General features: G+C 45.1%; 1 protein-coding gene across 1 annotated transcript; it reads left to right on the top strand.

Moving 5' to 3' along the window:
• The first annotated feature begins 1,810 nt into the window (after positions 1-1,810).
• Positions 1,811-17,754, top strand: LOC309360629 (cytochrome P450 2B4-like). Its single transcript, XM_081895313.1, has 9 exons — positions 1,811-2,068; positions 6,464-6,626; positions 8,389-8,538; positions 9,562-9,722; positions 12,495-12,671; positions 14,108-14,249; positions 15,737-15,924; positions 16,426-16,567; positions 17,294-17,754. Exons 1-9 carry the CDS (start codon positions 1,901-1,903, stop codon positions 17,488-17,490), a joined length of 1,488 nt encoding a protein of 495 aa, XP_081751439.1. The 5' UTR covers positions 1,811-1,900; the 3' UTR covers positions 17,491-17,754.
• Positions 17,755-25,326: the final 7,572 nt, after the last annotated feature.

The following is a 25,326-nucleotide window of genomic DNA, read 5'->3' as shown; positions in this document are numbered from 1 at the left end:
GGCAGACTCCAAAAAAGTTTAACCCGGTCATTTCTTGGAGGAGAAGGGTCAATTCCAAAAAATAAAAAATAAATGCCTTCATGCCTTTTTTCTGCAGGTGACCTGATGGGCCCAGGTTCGCATGTTGTCCGATTGGGGTTGGTGGCCTATGTGTGGGTGGGATTGGGGTGCTGGGAGAAATCTGGTGGTTCTAGGACAGGCATAGGCAAACTCAGCCCTCCAGATGTTTTGGGACTACAACTCCTATCATCCCTAGCTAACAGGACCAGTGGTCAGGGATGATGGGAGTTGTAGTTCCAAAAATTCGGGAGGGCCAAGTTTGCCTATGCCTGTTCTAGGAGATAAATAAGTGCCATTAAATTAGCTCTTCCGGTCCCTCACACGCACAGTTCAGCTCAAAATTTGTTAACTGTTACACATGTCTCAAGAAATCCACACATATGTGCGCTGTACACATGAGCTTTAAGCATTCTTGCAAGAGGGAAATCTTTTATGTGGTGCAACCATGTCCCACGCTGGACAAGTATCTACACTCTGAAAGGCTTCCAACACATATAAAAAGCTATACAAGTCTGCTTTCAGATGCCTTCTAAAAAGTTACATCTCCTTGACCCAGGGGACTCCACAGTCACTTATGGACTCATTGTTAAAACCGTGTTCATGGAAGACAATTTTACTCTGCTAAGATTGATCACCAAAGAAGAAGAAGACCTCATGTGTCCCAGCTAGGGGCAAGGGGATGTATGCCCAACTAGATGTCCCCTCCTCTTCGGGCCTGGGGCCTAGCAAGAAAAAGCATCCAATTAAGAAACCAGCCACTGACCGTTGTCGGCAGAAAAGTTTGTTACCTGATGTCTCCCCTGACTTTCTCCATCTTCATACTATCAAGGACATCCTTGATTTCTTTCAGCTGCAAAGGCTTGCCATGGATTTAGATCTAACTGCAGAAGAACCAAATGCAGAAATAAACTTTAGCATTCACAGATCAAGGTTACTTTTCTTTCCTATACAACAAAAAATAATACATTAGAAACTCTGAATTTATTTCTTTAGGTGTTGCATGTATTTGATTGCATTCTCCTTTAATCAACAGAGCATTATTCTGACTTTTTTCAGGATGAAGCTGGCGTATGCAGGTGTGTGTGTCGTGTATGTGGGATGGTGGTGATAGTGGAATATGTGTTCAGGCTATCAACCTCCACCTTTCCATTTTCATCCCAAGCAACTCTATCCTGCTGACTTGCAGATAAAAAGTTACATTGCTGTGAGCACACCAAGAAAGGCAGCTGGGAAACATCTATCATCTATACCTCACTCACAGTTTTAATGTGGCATAGATAGATAGATTGATAGATGATAGATATAAGTAAAGTGTGTTTAAAGGCGCATGTGCAGATTCAAAAAAGAAGGTAAACATCCTCCCTGCAGCCAGTGGCGTAGCGTGGGGGGTGCAGGGGGGGCCAGCCGCACTGGGCTCAACATGGGGGGGCGTGCTCACACTCGCAGCTCTCTGCCCCTACTGGGTTAGGGGGCACAAATTACTTGCCTTGCCCCGGGTGCTGACAACCCACACTACACCACTGCCTGCAGCAGGTAAACACACCTTTTTACTGACTGGCTTCTCAGCATATATTTGCCAGCAGCCTCCATGTACTCTTATCTCTCATGTGCCCCAGAGGGCATTCCTCTTTTAATTATGAGTCAAGGTTAAGTTCAATATATATTAATGAATAACTCTCCCTGTTAATTATTAAAGGCCACATTTAAAAAACGAACACCAGAAGAGCAACAGAGATAATCCAGAGTCCGAGTTGGGTTGGGTCTCCAGCAGGCAGCTTTCTTCCACCTCGTCTTTCTTAAGTATTTTCTTAGAATTCTGACCAAAAGGACACAGAGAAAAATGGGGGTGGAAGCTCTGTTGCTTCTCAGCCTCCTCTTCACCTTGCTCTTGTTCTCCATCAAAATGTACAAGAAGAAAGCCCAACTACCTCCAGGGCCCACTCCTTGGTTTCTTCTGGGCAATCTTCTGCAGAAAGACGTCCTGCCTCTGAGCAGAAACTATGCAAAGGTAAGTCCACCTCTTGGAGACCACTTTCACTTTTCATTCGTGCCGTGAAGCAGATTTAGAATAAAAGGACAGAGAGACAGGAAGGCACAAAGTTAATTTTTCCCTTCTTTAGTCTGGGTATGCCTGCTTCTGTCTGCTGCTTTGAGAAGCCCAAATATTCCTGCATCATAAGTGAACAGACGGGAAGTAATAAAAGGAACGTTTCCCATTCTCTTTGTCTCTTCTTGGAAGTGCTGCCTTGCTGAGAGGCTGCAGAGAGCACCATCTTTAAGAACATACAAAGAATCCTGAGGGACTAGATGAAAGACCTATCCATTCTCCAAGATGTACATTCTCCTGCAATTCTGCTCTGCACCCACCCCTGCCTTAGCAGTCAGTGTTTATTATTATTGCTGCTATAGATTTTCATGGATAACAAAGGGACATATTACGCAGTGGTGTAGCTATGGGGGGGCCTAGCCGGGCCCCCCCCCAAGTGATGCTTCCAGGGGGCACCATTGAGGCTCCCAACCTGTAGGTATGTGTACATAAATGGGGACGGGGATATGCCAAACTGGGTCTTTGACTAAGGTGAAAGAAAGCCGAGTTTCGCTCCTGCATAATGTCTCTGTTTTCAGTTAGTAGAGCCCTATCTACAGGTCAGTAATGCTTGGTTGAGACATTACTATCATAGGCACTGTGAGGTTGGGGGAGGAGGGAGGAAGAGGTGGGGAGAGAGAGGTGGGACTAATGATCTTTCGAAGGGTAGTATTGATATTTGCATCTTTTGCATAGTGTATGTGTGGGGTTTTGTGTTAGCATCACATGGATGGTTCTTGCATCTACAGTGGTACCTCGGGTTACATACGCTTCATGTTCCATACACTTCAGGTTACAGTCTCCACTAACCCAGAAATAATACCTTGGGTTAAGAACTTTGCTTCAGGATGAGAACAGAAATTACTTGGCCGCGGCAGCGGAGGGAGGCCCCATTAGCTAAAGTGGTGGTTCAGGTTAAGAACAGTTTCAGGTTAAGAATGGACCTCCAGAACGAATTAAGTACGTAACCAGAGGTACTACTGTATTCATTTATTTCTTTTTTGTTGGCAGCGAAAGAGACTGGTTGGTTGCATTTGGTTGATTACAGTGAGTTTTGTTTGTGTGTGAGAGAGAGAGCGTGAGGGGTTGTTGGGTCAAATTAGCCATATCAATTTGTATGCTGTTGGGGGGGGGGTGTTATGTTGCTGTCCTGTTAGCAATTAATGTTCAAAGGCATACTATGTGTCATCTGCAGGTAATGTATCACCATCTTGCCTAGCAGCCATTGATAGCCTTATTTGTCTAATCCACTTTAAAATCTGTCCAAGTTGATGACCATCCAGACATCTTGCGGTAGTACTGCCTCTGAGAAGGAGCTCTTTGTGCTTATCCTGATTGTCCCACCATTCCGCTTCACTGGGCCAGGAAAGCAAACTAGTCTTCTTACCCCACACCATGATAAATTGGATTCACCTCTGTTATGTTTCCTCTTAGTACATTGTTCCCTAAACACAAAAAGCTCCAAATGTTTTAATTTTTCTTCCTAGAGGCACAGCCTCTTGATGATTTTAATTGTCCTTGTTGGCAACTTTCCAGTTCTACAATAACCTGCCCGTTTCAATGCCACCCCTATTTGCTTCCATTCTGTAGACTTCCTTCGTAAGGTGTTTTGCTGCCTGAAACAAAAGGCAAAAGTTGCCTCCTCCCCGTCCTGTTCGATGTACAAAAGTCCAGCATGCCATTGACTCTTATCTTAACATTCTCCATAGCACCTTCAGGGCAGTGACCTCTGTTAGTGCATGTACACTCTCCGCTCTCTCCACTCACTGCTCCATAATATTTGCTGCCTGAGACCGCTGCCTCTCTCTGCCTCATGATAGGGCCAAACCTGCTCCTAGAAAAAAGTAAGCTCAGGTATATGTATCTGCCCTACACCTTAACAATGTATACATCTGCAAAGAATTCATTCAGGTTCTCTGGAGTTCATTTCTCCTGTCTTAGCACATGTTTTAAACCCTTTGGGTGTGGCATAATAGTTAGAGTGTTGGACTATGACCTGGGAAACCAGGGTTTGAATTTCCACTCAGCCATGAAGCTCACTGGGTGACCATGGGCCAGTCACCATCTCTTAGCCTATCCTACCTCACAGGGTTGTTGTGAGAATGAAATGGGGAGCAGAAGAACCATGTACATCACTTTGAGTTCCTTGGAAGATAATGCTGGTATATTAATGGAATAAATAAATAGATATTTGAACTTCTTCCCTAGCTAATTTCCCACTTTTAGATATTTAAATAGGTCTTATTCTTAATGTTTTCAGAGGTATGCTCTTCAAATTCTAATTTTGCATTACTTGTTGTCTGCCTTGGTTTTTTTTTGGGGGGGGGGGAGTTTGTCTTTCTATTCATTCTTCTCCTCTGTGCAAGACTTCCATTTCCTGAAGAAATACTTTTTCTAAAGGGGTTCAGATATGAAAAATCCCTCAGACACCTCAGAAACGTTAAATATGGTGAACACTATGAATGCTCTCACACAGAAATTTCACCAAAGTTATCCTGCCCCTAATATTTGGGATCATCTGAATTTCTATCCCTGCCCCGCCAGAATGGTTAAAAAAAGCTGGCCCCAAAGTTTCAGCCAAGCTCTAAATAATGCATTTCAACTGGCTGCTCATTCTCTCATTCACCCTGAGTGGAAATTCAGGGTATTCCTACATTGTCAGTTCATTTTAAACGTTTCAGCACTAGCACAGTCCACACTGTGTGTGTGTGTGTGTGTGTGTGTGTGTGTAATGATTGGACTATAACCTGGAAAACCAGGGTTTGAATTCCCACTCGGCCATGAAATTTACTGTGTGACCATGGCCCAGTCACCATCTCTTAGCCTAAACTACCTCAAAGGGTTGTTGTGAGAATGAAATGGGAAGGAGAAGAACCATGTACATCACTTTGAGCTCCTTGGAAGATAGGGGTGGTATATAAATGTAAACGTTTATATAAATATAAATGTTTCTGCAGTAGCAGAGTTCACACTGTCTTATTCTCTTGACTGGTTTAGCCCTCCTGATCAAGGCTGTGCATTTGCCTTGACTGAGACACATGACCAGTGTCAATAGCCTCCTATGATGCCCTTGAAAAAGTTTCAGTGTATATCCCCATAAACATCCATAATGATTGACAGACTGTTTGCTCTTCCTGCTCAGTTCCTGTTGGATCAGTGCCCCCTATATTAAACTTTAAACATGAAGATATTTCCTTGGGTCCCAGGACTGGATAGTCACCCAGCCACCCTTCTGCTGTGAACAGAACATTCTCTTTGTGAGTTAAGAAGTGGCTGGTGTAGGTGCCTTTCCCCTGACCCATTTCTCCAAAAGAATTCAGTTGATATTTCTTTTCTATAAGTTACTTAATTTTCCCTAGGGTCGCTTTAAATTCATTTACTTTTTTCTTACCAGATCATTTCATTCACTCATATTTCATTTTGCAATTAATCCATCCAGCTTTATATACAAATCCTTATTAATCAGCACTTGTCTGCTGATTCTTCCCTTGATCTGTGCTTAAATAAATGTCTTCAGCACTTAGTAATTCACATAGCAATTTCTTTGGCTGATTCATCAACTCCTCTCTTTTTTTCTCCTCCTTCCCTTTAACAGCCCCACATTGTTTCTAAACCCTTTTCTTCAGTTACTCAAATATGTCTGACCACCACACCCTTTCGCTTTCCAATAGGCTCTCTTCACACAGCTCCATTCCAATTTAAAATGTGCAGAATCTCATATTGCTGCCCTACTTCTTGTTGATAAAACAAGGAACAGGGTGGTGATACAATGACTACGGCAATCAACACAAGATAATATCACCAAGTCAAACAATAAACATCCATAAAAATTGCAAAAGCAGTTTCTTTCTCAAATAGGCTTTATCTTGAACTATTGCAAATGCAGTAATAAAGAACACTTAGCCCCTGGGACTATCAAATTATCAGGCCATTTGCCTTCAGTTATCTTGGTTGAATTGAAATAATGTCAGTAGATGAAAGGGGGGAAATTGCATAGCTAGGTCAAATAAAAATAGGCTTTTCTGCTTCGAGAAAGAAAAGTGTGGGACCTCCTAGCTAGAGCAACACTTTTGGATTGTGGTTAGTTGAGTGGTGCAGAGAGCTGATTGACAGAAAAGTATCCAGTACTCATGGAAATGGGAGAGTGTGTGGAACAAAAAAGACTATAGCTTTGAGATTGGGGGGATTTAAAAATAAATTGCTGGGTTTTCACTTGGTAGGGCTAAACCCTGGTTGCCATAATGGGACAGCCACCACTGATATATCCGGAACAGGTGTTGCCTAATAATCCATGCTTTTTTAAAATTCTACCATCAGCTCTATGATAAATGGGGTCCTATCTTTACTGTCTGGCTGGGTCCCAAGCCCATGGTGGTACTCTGTGGATACGAAGTGGTGAAAGATGCTCTGTTGGATCATGCTGAAGAATTTGGTGGGCGTCCTGCCTTGCCTTTCAGTGATACAGTGAGCCATTTTAAAGGTAGGTAGGAGTCCTGTGCTTATTTTTTTTATTGCTTCCATTTTAATGGGAGAAGCAGTCTTCATTTTCAGGGGTCTCCAAGGAGGAATAAGCAGACATCGAGCCCTCCCTTTTTCAACCTCAGGTGGAGCTAGATGTTACCGCAAACAGGAGTTTCCCACCCAAAATAAGAGCCCTGAACTGAATTCTTCCTTTACTATGAGAGATGTAAAGGTAAAGGTAAAGGGACCCCTGACCATTAGGTCCAGTCGTGGCCGACTCTGGGGTTGCGACACTCATCTCGCTTTATTGGCTGAGGGAGCCGGCGTACAGCTTCCGGGTCATGTGGCCAGCATGACAAGCCGCTTCTGGGTGGAGTTTGGGAATCCAAAGGGTATATAAATATAGTTTGCTTTATTTTTACTTTGCTTTGCTATCGGTATGGAAATTGGGAAAGATGTGGAAGGGAAATTTTGGTCGACTTTAGGAAAAATGTTTAAAATGTTTAAGAAAAAATAATGAGGTATAAATATTGATGTGTAAATTTGGTTAAGTTAAAATTGATATTTTTTTAATGGCTAAATTAAATGAAAATAAGGTTTGTAAATATAAATTGGAGAAATGGAAGAAAGAAGAAAAATAAAATAATAATATGTTAGAATAAATTAAGTTAAAATGGAGAAGTAAATTAAGGATTTGCTGAGCCAATAATTTAAATTGGAATACATGAAGGGGAGGTGTGAGGAGGTCTGAGAAACAAGTTAAAAGAAAATAAGAATTTGAACTTTCAGGTGTTTTTAATTGTTTTTATTTTTAAGTTTTGGATTTTTGTATTTTTTTGTTTATTTTTGTCTTTGTTGTTATATGTGTTGTTCTTTTTTGAAAATGCTAATAAATATTCATTTTTAAAAAAGCCGCTTCTGGCGAACCAGAGCAGTGCACGGAAATGCAGTTTACCTTCCCGCCGGAGCGGTACCTATTTATCTACTTGCACTTTGGCGTGCTTTCGAACTGCTAGGTTGGCAGGAGCAGGGCCCGAGCAATGGGAGCTCACCCCATCACGGGGATTTGAACCACCGACCTTCCGATCGGCAAGCCCTAGGATCTGTGGTTTAACCCACAGTGCCACCCGCGTCCTGTGAGGGATATAGTCAGTCTCAAATAACCAACATGCTTAATTCTAAACACATGAAGGTGTTAAGATCATAAAGTCAGCTGTCATGCCAAGCTTAGCTAGCTCAGCTTGGAAGGAAGGGCTACCAAACTCTTTGTTCTTCCCCTTCCCTTACCACTTATAAGCATATAGCTGGGAAAATTTGGAAAGAAGTTAGAAGGGCATGTTTTCAAGGTCCAAAAGCCTATTCCCATGCTTTACTTTGCTGCATGTTTTGTGATGTTAAATCTCTGCTGGGGGCTCTCTTACCAAAGAGTACTTGCCCCAAACCTGGATCTAGGCATCTAGGAAATTTTATTCTTTTACCAAATCCAACATTTTGCCCATAACAGATATTTTAATGAAAGCCGTGATATGACATGACCCATAGAAGAGTTTGCCTGTCCTCTCTCCTCCAGCACCATTTAACAATATGGAGAAACGACACAACATGTTCACGCTATAGTTCAGCACTGTTATTATGTGATACAAAGTTACATACAAACCACCCATGGCTTGATACAACTACAAATGGGAATATAGTCTGAATGGACAAAGTGCCACAATGTAGAAACTTCCTGCTGAGAAAACCTCTTTCTAATGGAAGGGTCTTCACCTGTTTGCTTTCAGGACTGTCCAGCAGATCTGTGAAAAGATGGAAAGAGCTTCGCCGGTTCACACTCAGCACCCTGCGGGATTTTGGAATGGGGAAGAAAGCGATGTCCGCGAGGGTGCAGGAAGAAGTTCTCTGTCTGGTGGAGGCAATGGCAACCACAAAAGGTATTCCCAAGTTATCCTTATTGCAAACACATTTTTGATGTCCTTCAGGGCAGGAACAGTCCCAGAAAGTGGGATTTCTGTTAGTTATGTCACAGGTGTTCATGAATTTATTCCTATTAAAGAACTTGGCTGAGTTGTAAGGTACACCTTGAATGCACCAAGCTCTGTTTGTGCAGGGAATTCTTGACCACAGATATGGGGTAGCACATCTTCCTCCTTTGGGGAGTCCATAATGTTATCCTCAACAGTTAAGCTGCATTTACATCTTGCTAAATAAAGGGAATACAGGGGCTGCTGATACTATCATTTCCATGTAAAAGGAACTTAATCATCTTTTAATGCAGTGGTGCCTCGCAAGACGAAATTAATTCGTTCCGCAAGTTTTTACTTCTTGCGAGTTTTTCGTCTTGCGAAGCACGGTTTCCCATAGGAATGCATTGAAAATCAATCAATGCGTTCCTATGAAGACCGTCCGGGGACAGAAGGGAAGCGCCGTGTGCCTTCCCCTCTGTCCCCGGACCTGTTTAAAGCAAGGGGCAGTGGGGAGAAGATTGCTTCTCCCCGTTGCCTGCCCCGCAATCTCCGGGGACAGAGGGGAAGGCGCACGCGCCTTCCCCTCTGTCCCCTCTTTTGAAGCAAGGGGCGGAGGGGAGAAGATTGCTTCTCCCCGTTGCCGCCCCTTGGTTCAAAAGGGGTCCGGGGACAGCGGGGAAGACGCGCTGCGCTTCCCCGCTATCCCCGGAGCTTGCGGGGCAAGCTTCGTTTTGCGAAGCAAGCCATAGGGAAATGCGTCTTGCGAAGCGGCTAAGAAAATGAAAAACTCCTTCGTCTAGCGAGTTTTTCGTCTTCCGAGGAGTTCGTCTTGCAGGGTACCACTGTATAAGGGAAATACAAAATGCACCATGTGTCAGGTTCAATTGTGCAAGGAATTCTGGTTTACGTTACGTTATTCTGTCGTGCAGGCAGAGGGAGAGAATATCCACCTTGCCAAACTCTTTTGACTGTGTCCTTTTGCTCTTGCAGGGCAGGCCTTTGATATAAGAAAACACTTGAGAACTGCTGTTTCTAATGTGCTCTGTTCTGTTGTCTTTGGGAGTCGCTTTGAGTACAAAGATCAGGTCTTCCTGGAGAAGCTGCATATCATGGAGGCTTTTGTGGGTTACCTTGTGAGTTATATGGGACAGGTATGTTGTTCCTTCTTACAAGTATATCCCATGGACCCAGAACCTTGGTTCATCTTAATGGACATAGGCCTGGTATAAGCCAGGTGCACCCTGGGGTATATTCCCCTTTACCTTTTCCACTTTCTCTGATCCTTGTCTCCATTAAATTCCACATGACACAATATCACATACATCTTGGCTTTAATTGCAAAGCATCAGCAAATTAACCACTCAAAATACAGACCTAGAGAAATTCTTCTGTAGGCATGTTGGTGGAGGACTTCCCCGGGTTAGTGGTGAATTTTCCCAGTTATTCATTATCAAAAGATTGCTTATCTAAAGGGTTCTAGTTATAGGTAGGTAGCTGTGTTGGTATGCCATAGTCAGAACAAAATTTAAAAATTCCTTCCAGTAGCACCTTAGAGACCAATTAAGTTTGTTATTGGTATGAGCTTTCGTGTGGATGCACACTTCTTCAGATACACTGAAACAGAAGTGCTACTGGAAGGTTTTTTATATGGGTGTAAAGACAGTCAGAGCTGAGCTGAATATCTGCTTGGGGCAGGGGAAATGAGTTTGAAACTTGGACACTCCCCTTTCCCAGGGAGTATAAGGAAAATATTTTTACCTGGGCTTTTCTTCAGCTGGAACTCAGTGAAACTCAGTTCTGGCACCTCTCAAGTGCGTGCTATTGGCATTCTAAGAGAACAAGGAAGGTGTTCATGGTGAGTTCTGGTGCCTCTCTTTCTAGAAAAATGGCACTGATTCTTATCATGGATTGCCTTTCAATTGATATCACTAAAAAGCTTCCCTCACAACTATGAGGTTATCCACACCTCAGATTGCCCCACCACTTTCCCCCAGGAAAACCCATTGTTTGGTACTGAATTGGAACAAACAGCAATCAGGTTTTCTGCAGACTGCTGTTTGTGGTTCGAGGACCCGACCCCCGCAATGTGAAATGAATACACAAGGACACGAAATATAAGGTTAATGGGCAAGAAAAGGCCACAACTTTATTGATTACAGCAATGAAAAGGTATTGGCTTAGGCATTGGATGTCTAAATCAAAGGGGGTTTATTCACCAGTAGGTGGAGCCTGTTGGTGCTCATCCAACTATAGGCTCTCCCCTGATGTCACTGAGGGTCGTGCCATGGCCTCCCGCCAAACAGGCATCAGACAGAATACACGACCGCCAGATTCCTATAACGGAATACCCCAAATGCTGAAGGCATAGGCGATGGCCACACCTAGCTCTTCGACACCACAACACATTTTTCCAATGCCTAACCTACCCACCAATACCACGAAAGTTGTGACGATTGCTACGAGGTAGGCGAAAAAACAAAAAAGCCTAATGCCAAATGGAAAAATTCCTACCAGGCCCCCCGGACAACCAGGGTGACCAACCTAAGGTCCATAGGAAAAATTTAAGGCCCTGAGCTCAAAGGGAGTGGAGGGTGCGTGACTCGTGATGGGCCGAAGGAGAATGAGGCCGAGGAGGGGCTGGCGCCGCAGCATTTAGGCTGCTGAAAACGCCCCCTCGGAGGCATCTGGTTGGGTGCCTGCCGATGGGGGTGGGCGCCAGCCAGGTGAGTGGGGGAGGTGGAGCTCGGGCTCCTGCCCACAACCACTCCCCTCTCTTCTAGGGAGGAGAGTCTTTGTTCTGATTAAGCACTAAAGAGTGGGTTTCCTGGGGGGAATCAGCAGGGCAAAGGCAGAACCAGTCAGACCTGTGCCTAGAAAGAATGGGCCAAGTGCAAATCTGCTTGGAGCTGTGCTTTCTAGGCATAAGATAAGTAGAAGTGTGGGAGAGACTGGGCAATTAACCCTTTGTTTCTCTCTGGTCTGTCTGAGAAGCTCAGCATGTGAGGACGTATGGGTTGGTTGCTACAAGCTCAGACTGCATGGCTCCTACAAGCTACTCTTGAGTTCCTTGTATGCCAGTGATTGAGCCTGGGCCCTACTGCGTGCAAACCTGGTGCTCTGCCACTGAACTTGTCTCCGTAGTGTTCTGGTTTCTAGTCTACTCAGAGTTAATATGTATGGTACATGTATCAACTAAGCACAAAAACATTCAAGCAGGGGTGGTGCATCCCATTTCATGACTTGAGACAAAACAAGGTGAATTCTTAGCCAGCAGAAAAAGGAGTGGGGTGGGCAGGACATATAAGGAGGGTACCCTTCAAGTACCACCTGAGGTACCTGCTTCACTCCACTTCATGGATGGGCCAGACTTGCATACAAGGTACAATTAACCTAACATTATTTTAAATGAGTCTTTGCTGTAGAAAGATCTAGAACCTATTTCTATATTATTTTGTTTCAGAGAATAAGCAGGACAAAAAATAAACAATGCATTTGCTTTTTAAAAAACAATGTTTTATTTTACAATTCACAGTAGGAAGTCTATTAGGGCTGCGATCCTAACCCCACATAGCTCAGAGTAAGCCTAGTTTAATTCAGTAAGCCTCATTTCTGGGCAGGCATAGTTAGGATTTCTGCCTCAGTGGATATGGGCAGGATCTAGTGATAATGAATATGTAACTATAGTAGACTGTAAATAAAGGAGACCGAGAAGAAGTGGAGGAGGAAGAGGAGGAGGAGAGAGGATTTATTTACAATTGTTTGTTTGTTTATTAAATTTAAATCCTGTCATTCCTGTTGAAGGAGCCATGGATTGCAAACATTTTGCAGTTGATTTCTCCAACATCCCTAAATCCATAGACTCAGCAGGCAGTTCTAAAATGATAAATTCTATATATAGTTGTTATGTATTGTTTCTGTTCCAGGTTTATAATGTGTTCTCGAAAATAATGCCTTACCTGCCTGGACAGCACAAAAAGATTTTAGGAAGTTTTGAAAAAATGTATGCTTTCATCAATGAGAGGGTGGAATCCCACAAAGAGACCCTGGATTATCAGGACCCCCGTGACTATATTGACTGCTTCCTTATGAAGTCAGAGAAGGTAGGAGGTTATATAATTACCCTTCTCCACGCTTCTGAGATGTCTCTTGTTTGTGCCTACATTTGAAAGTGTCTCATATGGCTGCTGCCCTCCCCCATTCTGATCCTGCATTCTGGCTGTGGTGGTTGGCCATTGTGATGATCTCCAGGCTAATCTCAGGTGGGGGCATCTTCCCTCAAGTTTATTTAGACATCAAACCAAGCACAGGAGAGCAGATGAAAAAATAATGCCCATCATTATATCTATACATGGGATTGTTTTCTTTATGGTTCTATTATTTGGTTTTCAGTTATGTTTTTATTTTCAGCATTATAGATATGCTGCAATAAGCCATTCAGGTTTTGTGTTCCTTCTGAGTTACTGCATGGAAAAGACTGAGATGTCTCAGACCCTCCAGAGTTTGACATTCTTAATGTCAGGTGGTGCATTCAGACACAACAATTATGATTTACTTTTATTATTTGCCAATCAGGTCAGCTTGCCTAATGCTTCAGTTTCCCCGATGCCCTCCTTCAGCAACACCTCTGGATCAGCAAGTAGATTGAGTCGATTGGATTGACCATTAAATGCCACAAGACCTTTAGCATCATTTGAAAATCTGATCTTACTTACAAATGAATATACCCCCCCCAAATAAACACCATATCAAATAATTAATGAGTTATTTGATAGAGTATAGTAGTTTTTTGGGGGGGGGTATATTCATTTGTATGTAATTGGAGGATGCAACTCCATGAAACAGCACCCCTTTTTCTAGAGAAATGTCCCTGAATAAAACTGCCGTATTTTTCGCCCCATAAGACGCACCGCCCCATAGGACGCACCTAGATTTTTTTTGGGGGGGGGAATAAAGAAAAAAATTTATTTCCTCCCTAGGCGCGGGGCTGGCACAGGGGAAGCCCGAGCTTCCCCCGACCCCAGCCCCCAAAAGAGGCTGGTGCCTGCAAGCCTTGCGCGCCAGTGGGACCTCCCGCCAGGCGTGCAAGGCTTGCGGACACCTGCCCAAAGCATGGGGCGTGCTCCACAGCACGCCCCGTGCTTCGGGCTGCAGGCTGCTGCCCGCAAGCCTTGCGTGCCCGGTGGGACCTCCCACCGGGCGCGTGAGGCTTGCGGATAGCTTCCTGAAGCCTGGAGAGCGAGAGGGGTCGGTGCGCACCGACCCCTCTCGCTCTCCAGGCTTCAGTGAAAGCCTGCATTCGCCGCATAAGACGCACACACATTTCCCCTTCATCTTTGGAGGGGGAAAAGTGCGTCCTATAGGGCCAAAAATACGGCATATTCAATTAAAAAACAACAACACTGTACTTACACTGCAATAAACCATGCAAGTATTGTGCTCCATCCATTTACTACATTTATTGAGATGTCTCACTTCCTCCATTACTCTTTCAAATGGATATTTTAAATTCTTCTCTTTTTCCTTTTCCTTTTTACAGGACCAAACCAATCCAGAGGCCATCTACACCAAAGAGGAGCTTATTGTGATTGTGCAGGAACTCTTTATTGCTGGGTCATTGTCCACAAGCGAAGTTTTGAGCTGTGCCCTGCTGGTGATGGCTAGATTGCCACACATGCAAGGTACATAAATTGCCCAAAAGACTGAAAGGCTCTGCCTTTCCAAGGTGGAAAGAGTAATTGTAAAGAGAAAGAAAAAACAAACAAACATTAAAACTGCACAGTCAGTACAACTTGCTCACAAAATGTCTTCTCCTAGGTCAGCCGATCTATTCCCACACAGTGGTACCTCAGGTTAAGAACTTAATTCATTCTGGAGGTCCGTTCTTAGCTTGAAACTTTCTTAACCTAAGGTATCACTTTAGCTAATGGGGGCTCCTGCTGCCTCCGTGTGATTTCTGTTCTCATCCTGAGGTAAAGTTCTTAACCTGAGGAACTACTTCTGGGTTAGCAGAGACTGTAATCTCCAATTTTCCAAAAGTAACCAGCACATAAATACGGATTCTACATCAATGATATAATTTATGAAAAATTGATAAAATTCTCATAAATTAATATGACAATAGAGTACTGTCCTCCCAGCGTTCTGTCCTTCATGTTCTGTCTTCCTGGACACTGATGTTTATCTTTCCCGGAGGGAAAAGGGCATATTCTCATTCACCTCAACTCCACAGCACTTCGCTCCAGCGAATTTGGCACTCAGGAACTAAAACTTACATCCCTTTATAAAACACATACTTCAACAAAGAAGGACCTTACGATGTAATGAATAACTGCACCTAAAACTTTAAGGAAACTTCACTACTGAGCTATTCTTAGGGTTCACAGCCTTACACAAAGGAGAACAGGCTATTTGCTCATAATGCTGGCTGCTCCCTGCCTCAGCTCTTGCTAAAATGATCTAAAGCAGTGGGTTACATTAGCGCCAGCCCCTTAGACAGATGTAGCCACTGGATACCAGAGGCGATCCTATCCGAGCCTAACTCCGTGTATGAATCAGTTTTAAATGGTTTCCTCCTCCATCCCTCAAAGCAACCGTCCTCCTAGTCCCTGGTATTCAGACGTTAGGCTCCCCAACAGAGGTTTTCACTCTGATTCTAATGGCTCCATGAATTTGTCTTGTGGCAGCAAATTATGACTTTTAAATATGCATCATGTAAAGAAGAACTTTATCTTTTCTGTCCTGAGCCTAATGCCTGAGCCCTTGCCTTTGTTGACCCTGATTTACTACCCCAGGACTCCTTTTTTTTTGGGGGGGGGGAGAGTGGGGTAAAAGTTTAATGAATGAATAAAAGGTATTGTGTGAGGAGATTGCATAAAGTTTCCACACCATTTATTCAACATGTTTTGCATGATTTCATGAACATCTCTAAGATAAAAAGCCCACATTCTTTAGTAACCTAAGGTGATCCCATTTAGCAAAGGGGACAAAAGCCGAATTCCTTTCATCTTTGCATGCCATCTTTAAAAATGGGCTCCTGCCAGGATGCAAATTCATGTCAGTAAGTGTTACTTTTCCTTCCGGTTGGAGAATGTTGAAGGCTATCACTATGTCAGAGGAGAAGGAGTTTCAGAATTCTGGAAGTAGAGCTGAATTTGTTTTCTTACAGAAAAAGTTCAACAGGAGATTGATGATGTGGTAGGTGCCAACCGTATCCCTGGCATGGAAGATAGGGTGAGGATGCCCTACACCAATGCTGTTCTCCATGAGGTTCAACGATATCAAAAAGGGAGCCTTGAGAGCATCCCGCGTGCAACAACACGTCCTACAAAATTTCGGGGCTATCTTATCCCCCAGGTTTGTGTCACATGTGAAATGGTCAGGTTACTGTGGAGAGGGGGAGGGAGGGATTTATCATCCCATCAATGACTTTGGTCTGCCACAGTCCCAGCCAGTGCAGAGACAAGATATGCTGATTACAACCTCACCCCCACATTCATGGTGATTTTTCAGAATGCTGTGCAATGACTTGTTTCTATATATGACAACCAACCTTAGGAATCAGCCTCTCCCATAAGATGGCTGCTTATTATGTATATGACTCTGAAAAACAACAAGCAGCATGTCGGCTAATAATATACTGACAGTATTTTTATAACACTATACTGTATCAAAATTATGAACAGAAGGCATATAATATGTGCATGGAGTCACGAACTTATTAGAATCAGATAAATGTCCCATAACCAGGAATGGTAGGATTGGTAAGTCACTGTCAAAGATCACTGAAACAGAGGCAGAATGTCTTATGTTTATGAAGCTGAAACAAATAATGAAATCTGTATCTTCTCCCTGAAGGGCACGGCAGTCTGTGCAGAGATTTCAACTGTGCACTTTGATCCTCTCCAGTGGGAAACTCCAGAAGAGTTTAACCCGGGTCACTTCTTGGATGAGAAGGGCCAGTTCCGGAACAGGGCTGCCTTCATGCCTTTTTCTGCAGGTGACTCTATGGACCTAGATTCTCATATTGTGGGGTTGGGTCCAGCAGCTGGCATGTGGATGGGTGGGCAGCTGGACTCCAGGAAGTGATAGTGCTGCCAGGAGATAAGTAAGAGGTTTGGGGAGGGATTGTCTACCCACAAGACATTTCTCTCTGCATCTGTCCTCCATTTCCTGCATCTTGAGCAGAAAATTTGTAAGCATCAGCCTGAGGAAGGGACAGTTCAGTTCCCAACTTTTGGACCACTACCTACAGGAACCACTTGGGCTCTGTGTTAAGAAAGAGAGTTGGCATGATGAAATGAGAGGAAAGAGTAACTCACACTCACATAATCTTTTATATTTCTTTGCTCTGAAACTGCTTATGTGTAGCTTTCAGCAAAGATTTACACATACACACAGACGGAGGCCACATTATTGTGTTTTCTGGCAGGAGAATAAGCCAAGCAGTACTTTAGTGTTATATAACATGCTCAGAATAGAAGTCCACCAATCAGCCAAAGAATCGAGAAAATGACATGAGACCAATATCTCCAAAAAGATATTGCCCGAAACACTTCACCTTCATATCACAGTGGAAACAGAGAATTGCAGGACCACTTGAGAAATGGTCTCACTGCTGTCTTTCTTATGCAGTTCCATTATTTCAAAATGTGTTGGCTGAGTTTCTTGGGCACTATATAGGTATTTGGTGACTGATGAGCACTGCCCCCTTCTTTTCACCCAGGAAAACGGGCATGCCCAGGGGAAGCCCTGGCTCGGATGGAGCTGTTCCTGTTCTTCGGTGCTCTGCTCCAGAACTTCACCTTCCAGCTGGTGGGAGATGCCAAAGACAAGGATATATTTACTTTGTATGAGGACAGTGGCCTGATGAAAGGAGACTTGCCACTGAAATTCATCAGACGGTTCAATATGATCCGGTGACAGCAACAAAGCAAAATGGGTGGTGCCAATACCTCTCAGTATATGTGAAGTAGGAAGAATATGATTATTGGGAGATCTGAATCACACAGTACTTAGAAAAAACTATATATTCCAAACTATAGCTCACATCATGCTGGCTGGGGCTGCTGAGAGTTGTAGTGCAACACTTGGAAAACCACAACTGAGCTACTTCTACATTAGAAGCATCAATCCAGTGATAGATACAGTAAAAAGGGCAAAGATCAATAAAGCTTTGGGAGCAGATGGAATCTCAGTGTTTTGACCTTTAGGAGTATGTTAGCACAATAACTTTCTAAAGTGAAGAATGAGATATTACAAATGGGTAAATTGAATTCTGTAACAAGTCTATAACAATAGCATTTTTTTTTAAAAAAATCTAAAACGGGTCATATTTAAAAATCATATAGATCAAGATGGATTTTGCATAATGAAGGATAATATTAGAAAAATAATAAATCTAGCTGTGCATCTGCAGCAGCTCAACTGGTCACCTTTATATACAGCATCTGTTCCTTATTGGTCTCAACAGCCACAGCAGGTGCTGTAACCCTCCAGTGGTTTGACTTCACCCACAAAGTTGCACTCCTCCATTGTCTCCTGAGACAGACGAATGCCAACAACTTCATTTATGCATGAAAAACAAATCTTGAACGAGTAGTTACGTTTCCAGATGCAGAAAAAGCATTTGATAATATCACACGTCAGTTTCTTGTTGAAGGTGTTTATAAAGCTTCACAACAAATTGCTGCAAACACCTGTATCTCCCCTCCCCCTTTAATTTGTTGGTAAAATGGGATGAAATTACGGGCATAGTAGACCCTTTGAGGGGCATGAAACTTGCCACATATTAGATAAACAGGTGCAAGAAATCTTGGACTATGATTTTTTAATGGTTTAATGCCCTTCTTTGTTGATACCTGTGCGCACCACCACACTTGGCATCTGAGACAATTTGCAAAAAGAGCGTCCCCTCATAAAGAAGAAGCTTCCTTTGCTCTTCCAGGGAGGTAACAGATTTTCACTTTCATACACAGTTTTTATCTCTCTCTCCATTTCCCCATGAATGGTAGCCACACTCCTTCAAGACAGCACTGTATCAACTTTGGACTTCCCTAACATTCCTCAGTCCTACCTATGTTTTTCTTGCATCTTCTGCTCATCACTTGCCAAGTTGCATATAAGAACCCTCCTATTTCTACCTTTTTCTGGATTTCAGTCCTAGGTCCACTTTGAATACTGTTTGTATAGTCAGTATTATAATGTTACACCCATTCTCTGAGCACCAGGAGTTTTCAGGGGAGCCAGCTATTTAATGAACACTCACTCTGATTTATTTGCATCACATACATTTTTTTTTTAGCACCATGAAACTGGCTCTTCTAGTTCCTCACACTCGAGCTCAAAATTTGTTTAACTGTTATATGTGTCTCTGAAAATCCATGTGTATGTTGCCTTGGACACATGAGCTTTAAGCATTCTTGCAAGAGGGAAGTCTTTTATGTGGAGCAACCATGTCCCACCCTGGACAAGTATGTACAAGGAATTCAAAAAGTACCAGAAACAAAGCCAACTACCAGCAGGTGCTACTCCATTGTCCTTTGTGGGGAACCTCCTGCAAATAGATTTCAGGCATCTGTCCAAATCATATCAAAAGGTAAGACACACACATACACAACTTCCTGGCAGTCTCTCACTATTCCCTATTTTTATTTTGGATCATACAATTGTTTGTTGGTGTGGAGTGTTGCTGGGTTTCTTCTTCTTGTTAAATTAAAATAAAACATTGGTAATTGTGATGGGACGATGAGCTGCTTGTGCGTAAAATGCAAGTCCCTCAGAGTTTGATCAGGCTTTCAAACCTCTGCCTGTGACGGAGCCCCTCCAGCATGGCTGCGTCAATCACTAGTAGAATCCGAAAGTGGCTGCTTTCGGAAACGTTTCCAACATAAAAGCTCCTTAACGGAAACACGTCGTCTGGCCTCTCGGCGTGACAGTTTCCGTCGAGGTGTGGGTGTCCCTATAGGAGGTCCTGAGACCTCCCCACTGGTTTCGCTTGAAGCGTCTCTGAGCCATCCCTCCGACTCACTTTCCCTTGGAGTTCTTGCTCGCCCTCTACTGGTTCCCTCTTCCGCTGCTACTGCTCTCTCACCCTCAGTGAGCCTTTGCGCCTCCGGCGCTTTAGATGTCAGTTCCCTGACATCCACCTCCCCTCCAGGGCCCCCTTCACCCCCTCCCGTCTCCTCTCCTACTGGCGGTGAGGAGGTAAAACCCTTGAAAGAACCTCCCTCATCTTCCGACGTCGCGAACACTTCCTTCCACTTGTTGCTGTTCCTACTCTCTAGGTACTCTTCGTCATCAGAGTCCACTCCCTCTTCCAACTCCGACTCCGCGAACCCTTCCATTTCCTCTTCCTCATCGGTGGTGCCGAAATACTCCCTCCTAAACCTTGCTATCGGCTGAGGTTTCCTCGGGAACCTTTGATGGAACGTTTCTGTTAAAACCTCGTCATTGACTTCCTGCGCACTTACCCAGGTGTTTTCTGACTCCGGTTCCCCTTCCCACGCCACTAAATACTCCACCTGATTTCCCTTCCACCTGGAATCGAGGATTTCCGCTACATGGTTGCGGCGTTCCCTCTCTTCCAAGGCTGGTCCCCTGACGTGCTCCCCTTCACCTCCTCCCCTGTATGGTGACAGTAACGACCTGTGGAACACTGGGTGCAATTTCATGTGATTGGGTAATCGGAGTTTGAAAGCTACCGGGTTGACCTGCTGAATCACCTCAAAGGGCCCCAATCTTCTGGGCCTCAGTTTCTTACAACCCCCTTTGAACGGCAACCCTTGGGTTGACAACCACACTTGATCCCCCACCCTTATGGTTTCACCTTCCCTTCTGTTCTTGTCTGCCTGCTTCTTATATTGTGCCTTAGCCCTTTCTAAGTTGAGCTGGAGCTGCTGATGGATGGCTTCCATCTCTTCTACAAAATGTTCAGCCGCTGGGACGCTCCATCTCTCCCCTCCTTCCCCTGGAAATGCCCTGGGGTGACACCCGTAATTAGCCAAAAAGGGACTCATCCCTGTGGACACATTCTCCGCATTATTGTAGGCAAATTCTGCCAACGCCAACTTTTCGACCCAATCGTTCTCTCTGTCATTGACATAACACCTAAGATATTGTTGAAGAATGCCATTTGCCCTTTCCGCCTGCCCGTTGGTTTCAGGGTGCCGGGCAGTTGAAAAATTGACTTCCACGTGTAACAAGCTCATGAGCTTCCTCCAGAACCTGGAAGTAAATTGTTTGCCTCGATCTGAGATCACCCTCGAGGGAGCCCCGTGCAACCTAAAGATATGTTCCACAAACAACTTCGCCGTTTCTTCCGCTGTGACTGCATGTGAGCATGCTACAAAGTGGCACATCTTAGTTAACAGGTCTACTACTACCATGATGGCTGTTTTCCCCTTGGACCTTGGCAGATCCGTCATAAAATCTATTGATATCGCTTCCCAAGGCCGTTCTGGTGTGGGTAAAGGTTCTAATAACCCTGCCGGCGCCCTTCTTTCCCCTTTGGCTCGCTGACATTGGTCACACCCTCTTACATACTCCCTTACATCTTCCCTCACCTTAGGCCACCAAAATTCCCTGGTAACCAACCACATGGTCTTGTGTTGCCCAAAATGTCCCGCCGTGGGGCTATCATGCAACTGCTTGAGTACTCTCCCCCTCAATTCACCTTCGGGTATATACAGTGCCCCTTTGTAATACAATGCCCCATTTCTTTCCTCAAAACCTCCGGGGCTCTCGCCCTCCCCCCTGAGACCTCTGAGCTTATCCTGGGCATATTCATCATTTTCCGTTTCCTCCACCAGTTCTCATTGCCCCACCATCGCCGCCCCACACACCCAGCGGTCCTCCGGGATGACATGTCTCTCTTCGATCACCCCCTCCCCTTCCCAATATTCTGGTTTGCGTGAGAGCGCGTCCGCCCTGACGTTTTCTGGGCCTGGCACATAACAAATCTCAAAGTTAAATTTGGAGAATTCCTGTGCCCATCTCACTTGTCGTTGGTTGAGCACTCGAGCTGTTCTCCAATACTCTAAATTTTTGTGGTCGGTGCACACTTGCACCTTGTGTTGTGCCCCAATTAATAAATGTCTCCACCTCCGGAATGCTTCGTGAATGGCAAGTAGTTCCCTGTCATACACCGTGTAATTCCTCTCGGACTTATTCAGCTTCCGCGAGAAGAAGGCACACGGTCTCCACTCCGACGCACTCCTCCCCGGTTGAAGAAGGACCGCCCCTACCGCCCGGTCGGATGCATCTGTTTCCACTCTCATGGGTTTTCGTAAATCCACATGCAGAAGTTGTTCTTCCGAGGCGAAAGCCCTTTTCAGTTCTTCAAAGGCTCGATCCGCCTCTGCCGTCCAAACAAATTTCTTCTTGCTGCTGAGACAGTCGGTGATGGGCGCCGTCAAGTGGGCAAAGTTCTTGATGAACTTCCGATAAAAGTTCCCAAATCCCAAGAATCTTTGCACGTCCTTCTTGGTCTTCGGTGTCTTCCATTCCAGTACCGCTTGGACCTTGCCTGGATCCATGGCCAATCCCTTGTCTGACAAGCGGTACCCCAGGAATTCCACCTCCTTGGTATGAAACTGGCATTTCTCCAGTTTCACCCACAGCTGGTTGGCTTGCAGCCTGCCCAACACTTCTCGAACGTCCCTCACATGCTGTTCCTCATTTTCCGAATACACCAACACGTCGTCTAAAAAGGCCACACAATTCTTGTAGAGCAAAGGTCCCAGAACGTGGTTTATAAAAGCTTGAAAACACGCGGAGCCCCCTTGTAGACCGAAGGGCATAACGAGGTATTCAAAGGCTCCCAACGGGGTAAACATGGTGGTCTTCCATTCATCTCCCTTCCTTATGCGTATCAGATTGTACGCCCCCCGCAGGTCCAGTTTAGTAAAAATCTTTCCCTTCCTTACTCTGGTCAAAATGTCATCAATTCGGGGCATAGGGAAAGCCAGGGGCTCCGACACTGCATTGAGGGCCCTGAAGTCACACACCAGTCTCGGTTTGTCTGTGTTCTTTTTGTCCACAAAAAACACTGGGCTGCCCCCCACCGCTCGGGACTCTCTGATGAAACCTCGCTTCAAGTTTTTGTCAATGAACTCCCTCAGCTCCTGCATCTCCCTGTCTGACATGGCGTACAGCTTGCCTACTGGGAGTTGGGCCCCTGGGAGTAGGTTGATTTGACAGTCAAAGGGTCTATGCGGTGGCAGTTTGTCTGCTTCCCTTTCGCTGAATACGTTGCTCAGATCTGCGTATTGCGGGGGCACCTTCCCTTTGTCCATCACTTCCATCCCCGCTAGGGTGACTCTGTCTCCTCCCGAAACCTTCCCCTCCTTGCAGTGTTCTAGGCAATGCGCTGACCCAAAGGAGACCACCCTCTGATGCCAGCCCACTAGCGGATCGTGTAGCGCCAGCCAGCTCATCCCCAAAATGATGGGCGCTCCTCCCAGGATGGCCACATTAAACGCTATCTGTTCGGTGTGCCTTGCCACTCTCATTATCATCGGGACAGTCTGTTGGCTAACTTCTCCCCCCAACAGCTCTCTGCCGTCAATCGTAGTCACCTGCAAGGGGTTACTTAAAGGGATAGTCTGTATCTGGTGCTCAGCTGCAAACTCCTTACTCATGAAATTACAGGAGCTGCCTGAATCCAAAAGCGCCTTGACCTTTAGTGGGTGTCCGTTTGGCAGTTCTAGTAACACCTCTATCACTAAGGCGGGTCTGGGGGGTTCTGGCATGGGCACTTTCATTGCTCTTTGGCCTGGCTGCTGTGCCCCAACGGTGGCAGCCAGGCGTTGGCTTTTACTTGCTCCTTGCCTTCCTCTTCCTTTCCCCCAACAGCTCCTGCCATCCCTTGCCATTCCTTTCTTTGTGGGCAAACTCTGGCAAAGTGCCCTGGCTGTTGGCAGAGATAACATCTCTTGGCGCTCTTTCCCTCCTTTTTCCGCCCTTCACTGGGATTTGAAACTGCGCGCGCCCGCGCTGTTCCAACTTCCATCGGCTCTGCCGGCGGGAAAGGTGGCTCTGGAATGTCTGGAATGCGGAACTCCCTCCAACGGTCTCCTTTCCCTTCCCGCTTTTCCATAGCCCTCGCCTCCTGGCGCGCTCCTATGGCCAGCGCAGATTTGGTTAACTGGTCCATAGACTCCGCCCTGGGGCCCCGGGAAAGCTCATCTTTGACGGTTGAAGAAAGCCCCTCTTCGAAAAGCATTTGGATGGGCTCCGCCGATAGGTCCCACCCCAATTTGTGAATCAACATGGTAAATTCAGTCCAGTACTCACGGACAGATCTGCTTCCTTGCTGGCAAGCCATTAACTGCCTTCGCACCACCCCCTGCTCAATATCGCTGGAAAACATCAGGTCCATGGCACGAAAAAACTTCCTCGTGTCCTTTAAGATCTCATTATTCGCTGCCATCAGGGGTCTAACCCAATCTTTCGCCCCGGATTCGAGATGGCCAATCACATACGCCACTCGCGATTCCTCATCGGGGAAGTCATCAAACTGCAAGTTTAGAGCGTATTGCATCTCTGTTCTAAAGGCATGATAGTTCCTGGGATCCCCCCCGAATTTCTGCACCAATCCTGGCACCTTTCTGGCGAGCGGGGTGGTTTTCTCCTTTCCCTTTTCTGCATCCTGAGCCCTCCTCTCCTCAAGCCTCGCCGTTTGCAGCGCCAACTGGATCTCCAACTCCCTGTACCTTTCTTCCAGGCTTGGACCTCCTCCAGCTGCTCCTGCTCCCCCGGTTCCGGCTGGATTGCTCATGATGCTTCTCCCTGCACAAGCTGGCTTTCGGAGACTTTCGGATTGCTGTGATGGGACGATGAGCTGCTTGTGCGTAAAATGCAAGTCCCTCAGAGTCTGATCAGGCTTTCAAACCTCTGCCTGTGACGGAGCCCCTCCAGCATGGCTGCGTCAATCACTAGTAGAATCCGAAAGTGGCTGCTTTCGGAAACGTTTCCAACATAAAAGCTCCTTAACGGAAACACGTCGTCTGGCCTCTCGGCGTGACAGTTTCCGTCGAGGTGTGGGTGTCCCTATAGGAGGTCCTGAGACCTCCCCACTGGTTTCGCTTGAAGCGTCTCTGAGCCATCCCTCCGACTCACTTTCCCTTGGAGTTCTTGCTCGCCCTCTACTGGTTCCCTCTTCCGCTGCTACTGCTCTCTCACCCTCAGTGAGCCTTTGCGCCTCCGGCGCTTTAGATGTCAGTTCCCTGACAGTAATATAATGTTTTGTAGGGTTTCAATGAAAGTGATATTCCGGGAGTCCTCATCAGATTTCAAGTTAATTTGTTGCTATAGGTTTGCTTTATTTTATTTTTTAAATGAGTTCTTTTTTAAAAAAAAATGTTGGGCTCAGTAAACATATTTATATTCACCTGCTGACTTCTTCCTTTCTTTACTGTATATGAGCACCATACAGTATACAGTGTGCATTGCTTATATGTGGCATGGAAATTAACCTGAGGCACCTTAACTTTCCATTTTCTTGCCACTTAGTGCATGAGTGAATTTGGAAGTGGTTTAACTCTTCTCAAATAGAATAACAATGAAAACCGTAGGTCTTCTGGAGCGTACTGACACCCCATAGGTCCCTTGAAAAACTGGGTTAGTGTGACAGTATCTATTTGTTACATTATTGGGTTAAAGAGTCTTCCTGTATTAAGGTGAGCATTTATAACTGGGGTACCAAGTAAGCCCCTTCAGCTATCAGGCTCCATCTGCACTATATGTTTAAAACATTAT

The sequence above is a fragment of the Podarcis melisellensis genome (genome assembly GCF_964234715.1).
Source record: "Podarcis melisellensis genome assembly, chromosome: 2".
Taxonomy (NCBI): domain Eukaryota; kingdom Metazoa; phylum Chordata; class Lepidosauria; order Squamata; family Lacertidae; genus Podarcis; species Podarcis melisellensis.
This window is presented reverse-complemented; position numbering and strand designations above follow the sequence as displayed.

Excerpts from the sequence above, each read along its gene's own strand:
- LOC309360629 (XM_081895313.1), top strand. The coding sequence starts at position 1,901 with ATGGGGGTGGAAGCTCTGTTGCTTCTCAGCCTCCTCTTCACCTTGCTC. Across the intron at positions 6,627-8,388 it reads TACAGTGAGCCATTTTAAAG|GACTGTCCAGCAGATCTGTG; the intron begins GTAGGTAGGAGT and ends GTTTGCTTTCAG. Across the intron at positions 14,250-15,736 it reads TAGATTGCCACACATGCAAG|AAAAAGTTCAACAGGAGATT; the intron begins GTACATAAATTG and ends GTTTTCTTACAG.